Source organism: Triturus cristatus, chromosome 12 (assembly GCF_964204655.1).
Source record: "Triturus cristatus chromosome 12, aTriCri1.1, whole genome shotgun sequence".
Classification (NCBI taxonomy): Eukaryota; Metazoa; Chordata; class Amphibia; order Caudata; family Salamandridae; genus Triturus; species Triturus cristatus.
The window spans coordinates 588,092,685-588,110,263 of NC_140595.1; the positions used below are offsets into that span (position 1 = coordinate 588,092,685).

The window sequence follows — 17,579 nt, forward strand, 5'->3', positions numbered from 1 at the left end:
GACAATCCCAAAGGGGGTAGACCCCTTGCTCATTCAGGAATCTAACCGCTTGCTTGCACCTTGGTGGGGTGACAATTGAAGACTTACCCGTGGTCCTGCATCTGTGATCTGAACTGATCAAGAGTGGCTCGATGATCCACCTCAGATGAATGAAGAGACTGTGGATGTAAAGTGCAGAAGTATATTACATTCTAAAAGTCATATTTGCTAAATGTTTTTAGCATAGACATATCATTGAGAAACATTGGTAAAATCATGCTTCAACATATAACAACTTTCACAGCCATGCATTGTAGACCACAACAGCTAACCCCACATCCAACCAGACAGGACCACCACTTCTCCTTCTGTTGAATTACTGTGGGTATTGAAATACTATGCCTTTCAGCCAGAAGAGCTTCTCCCCAGAGCCCTTACCTGACATTGGATATTTCTTTTGCACCTGGCTACTGCAAACTAAATCTACATTCTCCACTGCACAGCAGACATTATAATCCTCAAAAGCACTGTGGTGTACATATCAAGATCCCTCTAATAGCGAGTGCTCAGACCTCACCAAAGTATTTCCCTTCTGAATATTTTTACTCCCTAAAGCACACATAAAAGTTAAGGTCATAAGCAAAAAAGTAAAAACATTCTAATGAATAGTGCCACAGCAATTTGTATTTTTATTAAGAGTCCTACTATTTGAGGTGACCACTCTATTTGGCTCTTTTACTATCCAACGGCACGAAGAGATCTTGGAATGGCACAGAAGAGTAAGTGATACTCTTTCTGGTAGATACTCTATTTAAACACAGGAGTCAGATTGGATCCAGAAACTCGATCAGTATCTTCTACATGGCAGCAGATGGTACCATCCACCCTGTGCCTTCTCTGGACATAACATGAAGCTAAATACAGGTCCTACACCTGTGCAGTGACATCAGTTTCTTCACTAGTCTTTTCTATGCCTTCAGAAGTGAAGCATGACTGGTGCAACGGTAGGTGGGCATAGTGCACTCTGCACCAAAGTTTTTCTGCTCTGGGAGTGATGAGCAGAGCCACATATGAGCACCACCCATGCATCCTGACTTCTGTTGCTTTTAAGGCTGTTCGCAATCTCAGATGCAGAGCCCATCATCAGACCACTTTTTAGATCTCTAGAATGGGACCTCCTCAGATAGAAAATGAGTCCAGTTCCAGAACAGGGAGGTGGGAGGGTCAGTGAGGAATCTGCGGTTACATAGAGTATCCACCAGAAAGATTGTTACCCAAGATAAGTAACTTGTTCTTCTGATGGATAATTCTAACCACAGATTCCTCACCTTGTAAATGGAAAGCACAGCAGTACCTCCCAAGGTGGTGGGTCTGTGAACTGGTTCAAACTAGAAAGTCCTGCAGGACTGAGTGGGCCAAATGCCCCTCTCAGCAGACCTGACTGTCGAGACAGTAGTGCTTTATGAACGTGTGTACCAACACCCACGGAACTGCTTGACAGATGTTCAAGACAGGCACTTGCCATGTTAACGCAGTGGTAGCAGCTATGGCCCTAGTAGAATAAGCGTTCATGCCTTACGGGGCTGCCTCTTCGCCAGTGCCAAGCAGATATTAAAGCAGAGAACAATCCTTTGAGAGTCCGGAAAACCCTACAAAGAGCTGATCATCCATTGGTTATTCTTTGGTACGATCTATATTAAAGCTTAGTGCCCTCTTAAGGTCCAAAAGATGGAGTCTCTTTTCCTACGTAGAGGGACGAGGTGGTTCAAAGAATGCCAGAGGAGCGTTTTCCAGCCCGACATGAAAAGAACTGACCACTTTTGAAATAAAGGAAACTCTGGCCCTCAACACCAACTTGTCGGGGAAGAAGGTGGTATAAGGTGGATTAACATAAAGAGCTCGCTCACACGTCTAGCCGATGAGAAAAACAGTCTTCAATGTCAGAAGTCTCAAAGCACAACTGTGCAGCTGTGCAGAGGCTCAAGAAGAGTACACATCAAAAAAGTGATGACTTAACTTCAAGTCCCACTGAAGCATCACAAAGGGTATTGGAGGAAACAAATGTTTCAAATCTTTAAAAAATCTCATCACAACCGATGATTTAAATAATGAAACAGATGTGGCAACCATGAACCGTGCACAAAGTAAGTCCTTGCTGAGCTATAGAGAGAACGAACAACAAAACCTTAGACAACTTTGCCTGTAAAGGGTCAATTTGTTGTGTGCCACATTAGTTTCAACAAGTTAGTCTTAACGACTGGCATACACTGACTTTGCCTCACTGCCAACATGACATCAACAACCTCAGGAGACAGTTTGCAGGAGGTCAGCTGCTGCTGCTCAAACCCGTAACATTGTACAAGTCTGGTTGCAGCACCCTGCCCTGCTGCTGTGATAGATGATTCTCCTTACGCTGCACTTTGATTGGAGGTCAGATGCTCATGACCAGGAGTTCCGGGGACCACATTCTCCTGGTCCAATTTGGTGCCACGAGGATGATTTGAGCACATTGTAGGAGAGTAGGGTCTGCTTTCTATGTTCACCCCCACTTTTTGCTTTTGCTTTACTGGTTTTCGACTTGGATGTGGCTGTGGGCCTGCTAATCAGACCCACAGCCCTGCTGTTCTCTCTCTAAATTGATACTATGTACTTTAGGTGCATAACTCATTTGGATAGGATCACCTTATTGGCCCCTGTACAGTGTACCCTAGGTACCCAGGGCATAGGTGTACCCTAGGCCTACCAGGGGCTGCAGCATGTATTATGCCACCCCTGGCCTGGCCTTCAATTATGACACAACTGGCTGATCACTCAGCTGGGGCAAGGTCGTGTAATCACCCCTTGCTTAGGTGTAGTATTCCTATACCTAACTTACATATAGACACGTGTACCTATCAGCCACTCCTATGGCAGGCCTTAACAATCCTGGAGGCAGAGTGCTTGGTAACATGTGAGATGGTGCTCTAGCATGAGCTGAGCCTGTCTGCAGCTTTCGGAACCATGTCCTTATAGCTGTTCTATTATATAGCCTACCATATACTCTTAAAGTGCCTTATAATCTTAAACGGTTATGGTAACTATGGTTTGGCTTTATCGAAACATGTCGTGTAAGGTGTCTAACACTGTGGAATAATACCCCCATACCATTTCTGGACATGAGGATATTATTCCCCCCTTCTAGAGGGAAAGACATGTTGAAATCATACTTTACTGTTAGCCTCTGACCAAAGCCTCAGCATCACAAAATGGATGCTGCTGCCACGACACAAGTCTGACCTCCTGCTGCTGGGAGTGATCCCAGCCAGGGAGGCCTGGACAATAGGTTTCCTGCTTGGGGAGGTGCTAGCACCTCACCAGACAGCCTTTAGTGTATTGGGGCAGGGTGGGCTGAAAGGAATGAGACATGCCTGGGGCACACAAGGTGTTCCTTGCATAGTCCAGTTCAAACCGGCGCTGGGGCACTCCAGCCCCAGCTCTGGCGTGAAACTGGACAAAGGGAAGTGGGTGTAACCACCCCCTCCCAGGTCCCACCCATAAGGCGTGACCTAGCAGGTATCCCAGCCCCCCAGATTAGTATAAGAGTGGGAGTTGGGCCCCAGGACTTTAGATTATCCTGAACCTGCAACTTGAACAGAAACTCTGGACCTTCGACATTCGACGAAAGAAGAAGACTGAAGAATCTCCCTTGTGGCCAAGGAGTGGCTACCCTGTGCAAACAGGCACCATCAAGAGACTACCCTTTGCTTTGCTAAAGTTCTACGAGGGACCGACTGCAGAGCCCGACCAGAGCCTTGACTTCCAGACTTCACCGACTCTGATCCACATCCACAGCCGAGCTGAGATCCGTGGAGGCGACGAGAGACGTGGGACCGGCTACCTGGGAAAAGTGGCTAGTAACTTAAAGCGCAGCTTCTGAGGCACCCTCGAAGTTGTGCACCGGGGATTGAGAAGCCCCAACCCCAAGCACCATCTGCACCGAAGATCAGCCCCCCACACTCCACGAGTCCTGCGTGGGGCCCTTCTGCATTTTCCTGCTTGCCGCGTCTGTCCGGTTGCTTGCCCGCTGGCTAGTGGCCTTTGTGACGACGCATCCTGAAATCTTCACCGCTGGTTTGGCTCCTCCAGACTGGCTCCTGCTCCTTTGAAAAAGAGAAGCACCCCAGACCTTCCTGGTCTGCACCAGAAGCAAGTCCTCCGTTCTTCGTGGGTTCCGCTTGCCAAGGCTTGGTGAGTCCTAGTCCAACTTCGACGCCGCCGACAGCAAGAGCCTTCGTGGGACAGCTCGCCTCCTGGTCCTGGTCGTCCTCGACATTCCCTGGTCCTCGTGGCTGCAGCGACAAGCTTCACCTTCACCTGCAATCTTCACGACAACGCCTGGTTCCTTCCTGGTTCCACGTGGTCACTGGCTAGTGACCTTGACTCTGTCCCTTCTGCTTGCAGGTCTCCTCTCTTCTTGATCCCAGCCTTGGGATCCACCGGACACTCTTCACTGACTGCCTGTCAGCAACTTTCCTTCAGGCATCCATAGAAGTCCACGACGAAACCCGACGCAAATTCACACCTATGCACCCGCAGCCTGTGGGCTAGGTAACTTGGGTACTTCGGTGCTCACAAGGGTAGTGACTATCCTAGGGTCTAGTTTCCGATTCTCGACTCTCTAGCTGCTTCAGAAGTGTCCTTAAACTGTTAATTTCTAACTGCTAGTAATTCTATCGACTTTTACGCATTACGCGTGAGTGTTTCCACTCTGCACCTGAATCCCGTGGGCCTCCCACTTCCTAACTGTTGCTAGTGTAGTGTAGCCCCAGCGATTCCCTAGGCCTAGGCCTATCCCTATCCTATTTCCGTGACAGTGGTCCTTATACCACTTACTTAGTATATGGTTTGCGTGGCCCCTAGGGCCTAACTGTATTACTTACCTGTGTGACTTAATGTATGCTTAAATAAGACTGTGTTGTACTTACCTCTAATCTCATAAAGAGTGCTGAGGGTTTGACTAGAATAAATACACTTTATTTTATATATATATCTGTTGTGGTGTCCTTTCATTTGGTATTCAAGGGATTATATATGGTATCACAGCTGGCTTCACATGCCATTCAGAGTTTAGCCTAAGACTGCTCTTGTCCATGCTACCACTAGGATAGCTGGTCTATAAGGTTGACTTTACAACCAATCACCATAAGGGTATTTGGACTGATATAAGGTGTACACTAGAACTAGTGACATCATACATCAGGCAAACTTCTCACACACATTAATTCCTGATATTCAGAACTCTGGGCAGAATAAGCAGTGGCAGAAAGGAATACAGGAATTCCAAGCTCCACTCTAAAAGTAAGGCATCTCCGAGAGAGAAGCTTTGGAAATCCCAACGCTTCAAAGGGTTGACTGAGTGCATTCTCAGCAAGGTGAAAAGATAGAGCCAGGATTTTCCCCATTGCTGGAAGACACCCTGTGCCATCTCCATATGCTACTGCCATTTGAGATCCCCTAAGCTCCTGCCACTGAGTATGTCCACCCTGGTGTTGAAAGATTCCACCGGGTGGTTTACCACCAAGGAAATCCCTTGGTAGTTCAGCCACTTCTAGAGGCGCAAATCCTCCTAGCACAGGGTCCAGGACCCTACCATGCCATGCTTTTTGCAGTACCACATGCCAGGAGAATTGTCAGTGAGCACCTACACCAGCTTTCTTTGATGGACAGCAGAAAGGCCTTCAGCACCTAGTGAATCGCCCTCAACTCAAAGTGGATTTGAGTCTTCATCAGAGCCCAGAGTCCTCTGATCTCCATTTCTCCCAGCTGGCGTCTCCCAAACCCCATAGTGATGCATTTGTGACCATTATCAGTCACGGTGGGGTAAGGAGATGGGCTAGCCACTGACACAATCGCGGTCCAGTTGCCACCACTGCAGATCTTTTGCAGTCTCTTCAGAAATCTGGATACAATCCGACAGATTTCTTTGATGCTGTGCCCACTGGAATTTCAGTTCCCACTGCAGAGCCCACAAGTGCCACCTGGTGTGTTTGGCCCGCATCACCTAGGGGAAAGGCAATAAATTGTACTGTATCCATGTTACCTCCGATAACCAGGAGCATATGCAAAGGACTTCAGCACATTGATAGTGAACTCCAATGTTAGGAGGCTCACCGTCATCTGGAGGTGGTTGACGACTGCCTGGGACAAGCCCACCTTTGGCAGCCAGTCGTTGCAGTAGAGGAAGACTGGCACCCTTGGTCACCAGAGGTGTTCGGCAATCACCTATTTATCAAAAGAAGGGGACTCTAGGAGCTATTCAAAAGGTCCGGTGACCCGTGCTCCCGAAGTTAAACTTATACCAAAAGGGAGTCACCGTTCCTAAGTAGAGAGAAAAAGAAAGGAAGTAAGAGGTACTCTCCAGCCATTTTTAATCCACCTTCTAGGGCTTCACTGCCACTTACACCCATGCACCCATATGGCTTGATCAAAAGATCTCCGAAAAAGAGACCCTTCAGGGACCCGTAGGGCATTGCAGCGCCAGCCCGACGAGGAGCAAAAGCCCACTGATGAAGCATGATATCCTTCGGGGTGTGTGAGGGCATCAAGATGAGGACACACTGCCCCCCACAATTAGAATAGCACACGAGTACCTCTTACTTCCCTTCTTTCTCTCTCTACTCAGGAACGGTGACTCCCTTTTGGTATAAGTTCTGCAATCACCGCCAGTATTTTTGTGAACATCCGAGGGGCAAGGATGAGGCAAATAGAGAGCACAGCAAACTGAAAATGAACCCGGCCAACTGTGAACTGCAGGTAGCGCCTGTGGGCCCGCAGGATAGGAATCTGCAAATAAGAATCCAACGACACCACCCAGTATCCGAGGTCTAGGGCAGACAGCACCTGGGCTAGCGTGAGCAATTTTAATTTGTCCTTCCACAGGAAGGCATTGATGGCAAAGAACTAAAATAGGACGAAGGCCTCTGTCCATCTTGGGCACAAGGAAGTAGCAGGAGTAACACCCAGCACCAACTTCCACAAAAGGGCCTGCACTTCCTGCTGCAAGATGGATAGGTGACCATCTTGAGGAGGCTGGCTTAGTATATGGTGCACTCATATTTAATTGATGCACCTTGCACTAATCCAGGCAACCCTTATGGTGATTTTAGTGATCTTTGATAACCACAAAAAAGCTCTAAAAGTGGTAGCTGTGGAGAGCAGCCTTTAGGCTTGTCTTGAAGGAGTGTTAAGCAGCTTGTTTTACCAGTATAATCCTGTAGTGGTTAAATGAAAAAGAACCACACAGTGTTTATATAAAAATACTTCTATTTCTTACACAACACTCACTAACACATTGGTATATCTCCTACCTGGAGATACCAACACAATACAGAAAAATACTTAGTTTGCAATAAGGTAAGTAGTACAAAATACAGTGGTCTCAAGGGGAAGACCAAACCATATATTAAGAAAGTGGAATGAGAACTGCAAAGGAGGACGGGACTTGGACCAGAAGACTCAGAGCTGGGGACACAAAGAACCACCATGTACCCAGGTACCCCACAGAGGCTGTGTGCAGAGTGGGAACTCAGCCGTGTGACCAATGGAAGTCAATGGAGAAGTTGCAGTTGCAATTTTGCAGAAGTTTGACCCTTCCCAGAGGCCCCCGAAGAACTCCCTTGGAGGCCGGAAGGTTGGAGTGCCATCCCACCTGTGGATGTCCCGGGGACCAGGTTACCTACACCAGAGAAACCTCCGTAGAAGGCAATGGACGACTTGGAGAAAAGTGCCTCTGTAGAAAAAGGTGAAGACATTCCTTGGAATCCAAGGGTGGATTCTGGAAGTGAAGAACCGGCAAGTATAGGGTACAGAGTCTATGCCACTAGGAAGTGACCAGGGGGCACGGAAGAGCAATGTCCACAAATGTCAGCTGTTCAGACGAGTTGACTGTTTCGGCATCTGTGACAACGAGGCAACACTGAGGAAGACCAGGAGCCGTGCAGAAGCTATCTCACATCGGATGTCAGTGACTAGGTGGTCGGTGTCGTCTGGAGCATCAACAAGCCTAGGCAGTTGCAACTGGCATGGCGAGCGAAAAAGGAGCAACGTTGGGACCAGCAAGGTCCAAGGTACTCACCACAAGCAGGAGAGTCAGAGCAGGCCCAAGCAAGCAGGAGAGCCCACTGAAGCAGGAGAAGACCCTCAGAGGACCCACAGGCCGAAGGCACAGGAGTTGCCAGAGGACCGTAAGCAATTATCCAAGGAAGGAAGGCCCACGGTGCAGAGGATGCAGTGAGGACGCTGTACTTGGCAGGAAGAGATGCTGGAGCTTCTTCTATCCCGAAGAGCTCTGGAGTGCAGAGCCAACAAGCCTTGGCAACAGCAAGTCGACCTAGTGCACAGGGGTTCGGTCCCAGCAGTTCCGACAAGGGATACTGGCCTCAAAATTGTAACAAGGACAGGTCAGGTCTCAAGGGAGTTGCAGAACCACCACCTGTGTTGCTGAGCCTCGGGAAGACCGTATGACGACAGGAGCAACAGACCGGTCTGCTTTGTTGCAGTGCCTGCAGATGCAGGGGAGTGACCCCTTCACTCCGATGGAGATTACTTCGGGTGTCTTTGATGCCCACAGGTTTGGTGAATGTCCTGGAAGAAGCACAGATCGAGACGATGAAGACTTGCAGAACAGCGAGACCAGGAGCAGCAGTCTTCCATGGTGCAGTCTCCGTTCCAGGTGAAGTACAGCCAAGTCCAAGTGTCTAGACGGTCAAAGAGTGATGTAGTTTCAGACTTGCGTTTTGTCCCATAACGAATCTAGGGAACCACCCACAGGTAAGCCCTTAAGTACCTTAGGGAAAGGGTTGAAACGATTTAGGGGACCCTCACAGAGGAGAGGCTAGACAGAGGGGAGGATACTCCCATGTCCTTTGTCCACATTTGCGCCCAGGAGGTGGGGGGGGCAAGGGCTCCCTGAACTGACTCAAATTGGCATATGCAAGGAGGGTAACAAATTTGCCCTTCAAAACACTCTGGTGGAGCTGGTAAGTGCCCCCACCCCAGCCCAATACACTAAGTCCTGTCTGGGAGGTGGTCACACCTCTCTGCAACAGGAAACCTACTGTTCTGCCCTCCCCTGCTCAAGCTTTGCTCAGCAGCAGGAGTGCAGAATCATGTCTGTGGTCGACAGGATCACTAGCTTGATGTTAGACCCTGAAAGGCTGTTACTGGGAGAACAGGGGCTACCTCATGGGAACCCCCCTGTACATGGGATCATACTTCCAACACTGAAATTGGGGTTGGGGTATGATTCCAACATGTTTGATACCAAATATGACTGGTTTAGGGGCAGCCACTACATAGTTAGACAGCTTGTAATGTTTGATATCCCCTATATGCATTAAAATGACTGACCCCACTTACAAAGCCTGGAGAACTGATTTCGGGGTTTGCAGGGGTGTTCTGCTCATGCAGGGGCAGCCTCACACTCATAACCAAGCATCCTGCCCTCAGGACTGAAGAGCCTGCCATAGGGGTGACGTAATGGTTTTAAGTGTAAGCACCAACCTACACAGGCTGCAATGGTAAGCCTGTAGTCACAGTTTAAGTGGACTCCTGTGGGTGGCATAATACATGCTGCAGCCCATGGGAGACCCCTGGTGGTCCTATGCCCTGGGTACCTTAGTACCATATATTGGGGACTGACAAGTGTACAATAGTAGCCAATTGTGGATATACAAAAGTACAGACCATGGTCAATTTAGGGAGAAAGCAGAGTGACTTGAGGTCCTGATTAGCAGGATACCAGTCAGACTAGGTTAAAACATACTGACACCAAGCAAAAAGTGGGGGTAACTATGAAAGCAGACCCTATTTTCCTACACCATCCACCAGACATCCTGATGGCAGTGGAAGGCGAGGTAGAGAAAAATAGGAGGGCATTGCATCGATGAACAACTGGAAGGACCCATTTGTATGAAGTGATAGCCTGCCACCCATTGAGGAAAGCTTGGCTCCTGCCCCTGACAGGATGATTGTGTTCTGCCAAGGTCAAACTAAAGCAGTTTTGCAGCTGCTAGTAGGGCAGAGATTTGAGCTGCACATTGTCCCTGCTGTCCAGAACATTGTATATGAGCACCAAAGCCCCAGCCACAAAAGGACAAAGAGCAAGTTACTTACCTTCGGTACTGCCTTATGTGGTAGAGACGATCTCTAGCCCAGATTCCTTACCTCAGAATTTCCCCAGGCGTCAGACTGGATCAGGAAGATTTTTCGTGAGCAGTACACCTCTGCGCCGGTAAGTGGCATTCATAGGCTCTGCGACAGTCATAGTCTGTACCAGATGTGACGTTGCGATATCTACATAGGCGCCACCCCGGAGTGTGGATGTCAGTTTCTTTTCACGACTTTCCATGCCAGAAGTTCGGAGCCATAATGTACACTGGCCACTGATGTCTCAAAACTAGGGCCCAGAAAAGGGTCATACCTGTCGCTAGAAATCCATTCGCAGAGATGGGAGGATGTGTGGATTAGTAAGGAATCTGCGGCTAGATATAGTCTCTACCAGATAAGGCATTACCAAAGGTAAGTAACTAGTTCATCTGATAGAGACTTCTAGCCACAGATTCCTTACCTTAACGAGAAAGTCCTGCAGGACCGAAAGGGCAAAGTTCTCACCCTGCAGACCTGACTGTCCAGACAGTAATGTTTGGTGAACGTGTAAAAAGAAGCCCACGTTGCTGCCTGGCAGATATCCAGGACAAGAATTCAGTGTGCTAACGCAGTGGTGGTCGCTTTAGCTGTGGTGGAATGAGCATGTAAACCTTCAGGAGGTTGCTTCTTTACCCAGGGTGTAGCAGATTTTGATCCAGAGCATGACCCATTTGGAGATGGTCCGCTTCTGTACTGATCGACCTTTCTATGCAACCACATACCCCACGAAGAGTTGGTTCCCTACCCGGAACTCTTTCGTGCGGGCAAGGTAGAACAATAACACTCTTTCTGGTCCAGATGGTTGTGTCGCTCCTTGTCCTTAGAGAGATGTGAAGAGCGAAAAAATTAGACAATGTGATGGATTGGCCTACAGGAAAAAGTGACCACGTGTAGGAGGCTGGCTTAGTATATGGTGCACACTTATTTAAGTGAAGCACCTTGCACTAATCCAGACAACACTTAGGGTAATTTTAGTGGTCTTAGACAACCATAGAAAACTCTCTAAGTGGTAGCTGTGGAGAGCAGCCTTCAGGCTTAGTCCAGAAGGAGTGTTAATCAGCTTTCGTTAATCCTATAGTGTAGGTTAAACGAATCAGAACCACAAAGTGTAGTTCTAAAAATAAGTATATTTATTGAACACACTCACTAACACATTGGTATATCTCCAACCCGGAGATATCAACACAATTCTTTAAATGTAAACAGGTAAGTAAGCACAAATACACAGTAGTCTCAAAGGGGAGAGCAAACCATATACTAAAGAAGTGGAATGCAAACTAAGTCTGGACTTGGACCAGAAGAGTCAGAGCTGAGGACACAAAAAACCACCCAAGGTAAGTACCCAAAAATCCCATGGAGACTGTGTGCAGAGTGAAAACACAGCTGCATGCTCAATGCAAGTCAATGGGAAAGTCGTGGTTGCAGCTTTTAAGGAGGACCCTTCCCAGTGGACCCTGAAGAAACCTTGTGGAAGATGGAAGGTTGGCGAGTCACTCCACCTGTGGATACCCCAGGAACCAACATACCTACACCAGGTAAGTTGGGTGCATAGGTACGAAGTGAGGTCGGAAACCGCTATAGACCGCAATGGATGACTTCAGGAAAGATGCAGCTGGAGAAGACTGCAAGAGTCTGGTGGAATCCAAGGGTGGTTTCTTGAAGTGAAAAACCTGTAAGCAGAGGGGACAGTGTCTATGCCACTCAGATGAAATCAGGAGGCACATAAGAGCAATGCCCGCTTATGAAGGACAGTTCAGAAGAGGTGACCTTGTTGCTGCAGCTGTGAGGACCAAGCAACGCTGAGAAAGACCAGGGGCTGTGCACAAGCTGTCCCACGTCGTAGGTCGAGAAAGAGGGGGTTGATGTCCAGAGGTAGCACCAACAAGTCTTGGTAGCTGCAACAGGCATGGAAAGCAAAGTACAAGCAACATTGGAATCAGCAAGGTCCAAGAGACTCACCACAAGCAGGAGTCAGAGCAGGCCCCAAGCAAGCAAGGGAGCCCAGTTAAGCAGGAGAAGATCCTCAGGAGGGCCCACAGGCTGAAAGCAAAGGAGTCACAAGAGGACCGCGAGCAGCTCACCAAAAAAAGAAGGCCCCCGGTGCAGAGGATGCGGTGAGGACAGTGTACTTGGGAGGAAGAGATGCTGGAGGCTGGACCTTTTTGTAACCCAAAGTTCTCTGGAGTGCACAGCAAACAAAAAACAAGTTACTTACCTGTACACTGTGGTTCTCCAGTATTGATATCTTTCATAGATTCACATGCTTGTATCTTCCCCGGTGTCATGGTTGCAGTATCGCGGTAGTTGGAAAAGAAGTACCATAGAAGTACATAGAAACCACCAAATGGAAAGAAAACGTTTTACATTCATCAGCATCTTTATGTAGGTCCAAACTTTGACCAATCAGGGACCAGCCCTAGACCTCAACTCCCCAGCAGAGCCACCAGACCTCAGATTTCGCACACGAGTGTGCTAAGGTTGAGAAATAACATGTGATCAGAAGTGGCACGCCTAGACAGGGAGGAGGGAGGGCCGCATGTGAAACTATGAAAGATATCAATACTGGAGAACAACAGTGTAAAGGTAAGTAACTTGTTTTTTCTCCAGTATTAAATCTTTTATAGATTCACATGCTTGTATCAGAGTAGTTAGCAATGTCATTCCTTAAATTTGCGACTAGGTGAAGACCTTCATATGCAAAAGAAATTAATATATTTAAACATACCAATACATATGAATCATGCAATCCAAGTAAATCATTAAATAGCAAAGAAATCTGTGAAAACCCAAATACAAGATATAAATAGAAATGGTAGATACGAAAGACTGTACGTTAAGCAAACAGATGTCTCAGTACAGCTTGACCCACTGCAGCATCCGCTCTCCATATCGAGTCTAGGCAGCTTGGTGAACGTATGCACGTTAGACCATGATGCCGCTCTACTAATGTCTGGAAGTGATACCCCAGCAAAGAGGGCTGTAGAAGCTGCCATCTTCCTTGTGGAGTGCGCAGACACTTTTGCAGATAGAGGTTTTCCAGCTTTGTTATGGCAGTAAATAATTGCATGGGAGATCCAAAGTGCAATACTGCTCCTTGAAAGGTCTTGGCCCTTCCTTGGCGAAGTGATGGAAACAAATAGCTGATCCGATTTTCTGAAAGTCTTAGTTGTATGAATGTAGAACTTGATGCATCCCTTTACGTCCAAAGAGTGCAATGCTCTTTCAGCGGCAGTTGAAGGATTTCCAAAGTACATGGTGAATGCAACTGGTTCATTCAAGTGAAAAGAAGTTGGAACTTTAGGAATGAATTGGGGATTTGTTCTCAATAATAGCTTGTCTTGTCCGAATTGAAGGAAAGGTGCCGCTACCGTGTAAGCCTGAAATTCACTGATTCTTCTAACCGATGTGAGGGCTCAAAGGAGAGCCGTTTTCCATGAAACATATTTTAAATCAGCCTTGTAGATGGACTCGAAAGGCGATTTCATCGATTGGGCTAGTACTGTTTAATTCCCATCCATGGGACTGCAGGGCGCTTTAAGGGTCGGGACGTCCAGTGTGTCTTATCTTATATCAGTTTCTGCTGGTTTATTAATCAGTATTATTTATGCATTTAGATTATAGTTTGCTACATATATTTGGATCTTGTGCATTTGGCATCTGAGACAGCCTTTGTTTAGAGAGCATTGTGTAATAAACCCCAAGCCTTATTCTAAAAGAGAGAGTCCCTGCATTTTATTTTACTTGTTCATTTAAAGTGTTTGATACCAATGAATCTGCATTTACTGATGTGAGAAGTAGGCCTGATATATGATGTCACTAGTTCTAGTGTACACCTTGTATCAGTCCAAACAACCCTTATGGTGATTGGTTGTAAAGTCAACCTTATAGACCAGCTATCCTAGTGGTAGCATGGACAAGAGCAGGATTAGGCTAAACTCTGTATGGCATGTGAAGCCAGCTGTTCTACCATTTGCAACCCCTTGAATACCAAATGAAAGGACACCACAACAGATATATTATAAAAATAGAATGTATTTATTCTAGTCAAAATACCCTCAGCACTCTTTATGAGATTCGAGGTAAGTACAACACAGTCTTATTTAAGCATACATAAGTCACACAGGTAAGTAATACAGTTAGGCCCTAGGGACCACGCAAACCATATACTAAGTAAGTGGTATAAGAACCACTGTCACGAACACAGGTTAGGCCTAGGCCTAGGGAATCGCTGGGGCTACACTATCCTATCAGTTGCTAGGCAGTGGGAGCCCCACGGGATTCAGGTGTAGAGTGGAAACACTCACGCGTAATGCGTTAAAGTCGATAGAAATAGTAGTATTTAGAAATTAAGAGTTTTAGGACACTTCGGAAGGAACTAGGAGTTAGAGACTTAGAAACTAGACACTAGGATAGTCAATACCCTTGTGAGCACCGGAGTACTCAAGTTACCTAGCCCACGGGCTGCGGGTGCATAGGTGTGAACTTGCGTTGGGTTTCGTCGTCGACTCCTATGGATGCCTGAAGAAAAGATGCTGACAGGCAGTCAGTGAAGAGTGTCCGGTGGATTCCAAGGATGGAATCAAGAAGGAGGATACCTGCAAGCAGAGGGGACAGAGTCTAGGTCACCAGCCAGGAGCCGGGAAGGAATCAGGGAGGAAACAGGCGATGTCGTGAAGATGCAGGTGAAGAGGTGAAGCTTGTCGCAGCAGCCACGGGTACCAGGAGGCGTCGAGGATGACCAGAACCAGGAGGCGAGCAGTCCCACGAGGGCTCTTGCTGTCGGCGGCGTCGATGTCGAGTTGGGGACAGGATTCGCTTCTGTTGCAGACCAGGAAGGCCTGAGGTGCTTCTCTTTCACAGGGAAGCAAGGGCCAGTCTGGAGGAACCAAACCAGCGGTGGAAAGTCAAAGGTTCGTCGTCGCAGAGGTCTCTAGCCAACGGGAAAGCAACCGGACAGACGCGTCGAGCAGGAAAATGCAGAAGGGCCCCTCGCAGAACTCGTGGAGTGTGGAGGGCTGATCTTCGGTGCAGAGGGTGCTTGGGGTTGGGGCTTCTCAATCCCCAGAGCACAACTTCGAGGATGCCTCAGAAGCTGCACTGGAAGCAAGTAGCCAATTTTCCCAGGTAGCCGGTTCCACGTCTCTCGTCGCCTCCACGAATCTCAGCTTTGCTGTGGATGTGGATCAGGATCGGAGAAGTCTGGAAGTCAAGGCGCTGGTCGGGCTCTGCAGTCGGTTCCTCGTAGAACGTTGAGCAAAGCAAACGGCAGGTCGCTTGATGGTGCCTGTTTGCACAGGGTGGCCACTCCTTGGCCACAAGGGAGATTCTTCAGTCTTCTTCCGTAGTCGAATGTCGAAGGTCCAGAGTTTCTGTTCAAGTTTCAGTTATCAGGATAATCCAAAGTCCTAGGGACTCAGCTCCCACTCTTATACTAATCTGGGGGGCTGGGTTAACTGCTAGGTCCCTCCTATGGGTGGGACCAGGGAGGGGGGTGGTTACACCCCTTTCCCTTTGTCCAGTTTCGCGCCAGGACTGGGGCTGGAGTGCCCCAGCACCGGTTTGAACTGGACTATGCGTGGAACACCTTGTGTGCCCCAGGCAGTGTCTCGTTACATTCATCCCTCCCTGCCCCAATACACTAAGGCCTGTCTAGGGTGGTGCTAGCACCTCCCAAGGCAGGAAACCTATTGTCCAAGCCTCCCTCGCTGGAAGGACTCCCAGCAGCAGGAGGTCAGACTTGTGTCTGTGGCAGCAGCATCCATTTTGTGATGCTGGGGCTCTGGTTAACTTTAACCGGGTAAGTAGGATTTTAACATGTCTTCTCCCTCTAGAAGGGGGGAATACTATACTCATCGCCAGAAATGGTGTGGGGGTAGTATTCGAAAGTGTTAGACACCCTTACACGACATGTTTTGATAAAGCCAAACCATAGTTACCATAACCGCGAGGATTACAAGGCACTTTAAGAGTATATGGTAGGCGATATCATAGAACAGCTATAAGGGCATGGTTCCAAAAGCTGCAGACAGGCTCAGCTCATGCTAGAGCACCATCTCACATGTTACCAAGCACTCTGCCTTCAGGATTGTTAAGGCCTGCCATAGGAGTGAGTGATAGGTACCCATGTGTCTATATATAAGGCAGGTATAGGGATACTATACCTAAGCAAGGGGTGATTACACGACCTTGCCCCAGCTGAGTGATCAGCCAGTTGTGTCATAATGGAAGGCCAGCCAGGGGTGGCATAATACATGCTGCAGCCCCTCGTAGGCCTAGGGTACACCCATGCCCTAGGGAACCTAAGGTACACTGTACAGGGCCCTAGAGGGTGATCCTTGCCAATTGGGTTATGTACCTAAAGTACATAGTATGAATTTAGAGAGAGAACAGCTGGGCTGTGGGTCTGATTAGCAGGCCCACAGCCACATCTAAGTCGAAAACCAGTGAAGCAAAAGCAAAAAGTGGGGGTGAACATAGAAAGCAGACCCTACTCTCCTACAACTGATGTATTTGGCCTACCGTTCATTAATAAACTTGTGGGTGTGTCACGGGGATGACCAGCCAGGGGACTATAGTGCACTGTTTTGGCGTGATAACTCTACAACAAAACAACCTCTTCTTTTGCCACAACTAGAATAGTGGAAACCCCTCGCAAGTCCACCTTCTCTACGACAGGAGGACTATCCCTTTAACAGATGCACACCACCTGACACTTTGGACAGTATGGAGGATTTTACTCAGCAGGAGATTAATGACATTTCAGACAGACATCGGTGTCATTTTGAATGCTTTGTTTAGCATGTATAAAAAATGTGAACATTTAGAACAGGAATGTAGTGAGCTGAAAAGAGAGTTGGCTGATGTTCAATTTGAAAATACGTCTTTGAAAACAGAATTAAGCATCTGCCAAGCTCTGAAGCCGTTTGCTTTGACCAGCGATGAGTCATATGTGAAAAATATTAACTTAGAGAAAGTGCCAATTAATCTGCAGGCTTCACAGACGGTCTTAATTAATTCTTTTGAGGATATTGCTCATCAAGAAAGGAATGTGCAGGGAGATAAACAGACAAGTTTTTTAGACTTAGCGATCGCTGGATGCAAGTACAATTCAGACATTTCAGTGAACGATGAATTTTGCTCTACATGGAAAAAAGCTATTTTGGAAAAAGAAATGGTTTTAAAAGCATGGTAAATTCAGAAATGTGACAGTGTATCTTGTGTGCCAGTTCAGGAGCAGTATAATATTTTTAGTAACTGTGAAGAACAGGGAAAGAAAAGTATGCTTTTAAAGTTGTGGACTGTAACATTTCTTAACGCTGAACAAATACAGATGCTTTTGTGTTTTTGAGCATTGAAAGACACTGGGCAGAGGGCAATAGAACACAATGTGATTTATCAGTGGGAGAAAAACAGCG

At 47.5% G+C, this 17,579-nt stretch overlaps 1 protein-coding gene across 1 annotated transcript in view; it reads right to left on the minus strand.

Moving 5' to 3' along the window:
• PMFBP1 (polyamine modulated factor 1 binding protein 1) overlaps positions 1–17,579 on the minus strand; it is a 2,019,859-nt gene that overhangs the window by 47,850 nt on the left and 1,954,430 nt on the right. The window contains exon 44 of the mRNA XM_085636957.1: positions 88–158. Coding sequence (XP_085493083.1) covers positions 88–158 — 71 coding nt within the window. The remainder of the gene's footprint in view (positions 1–87; positions 159–17,579) is intronic.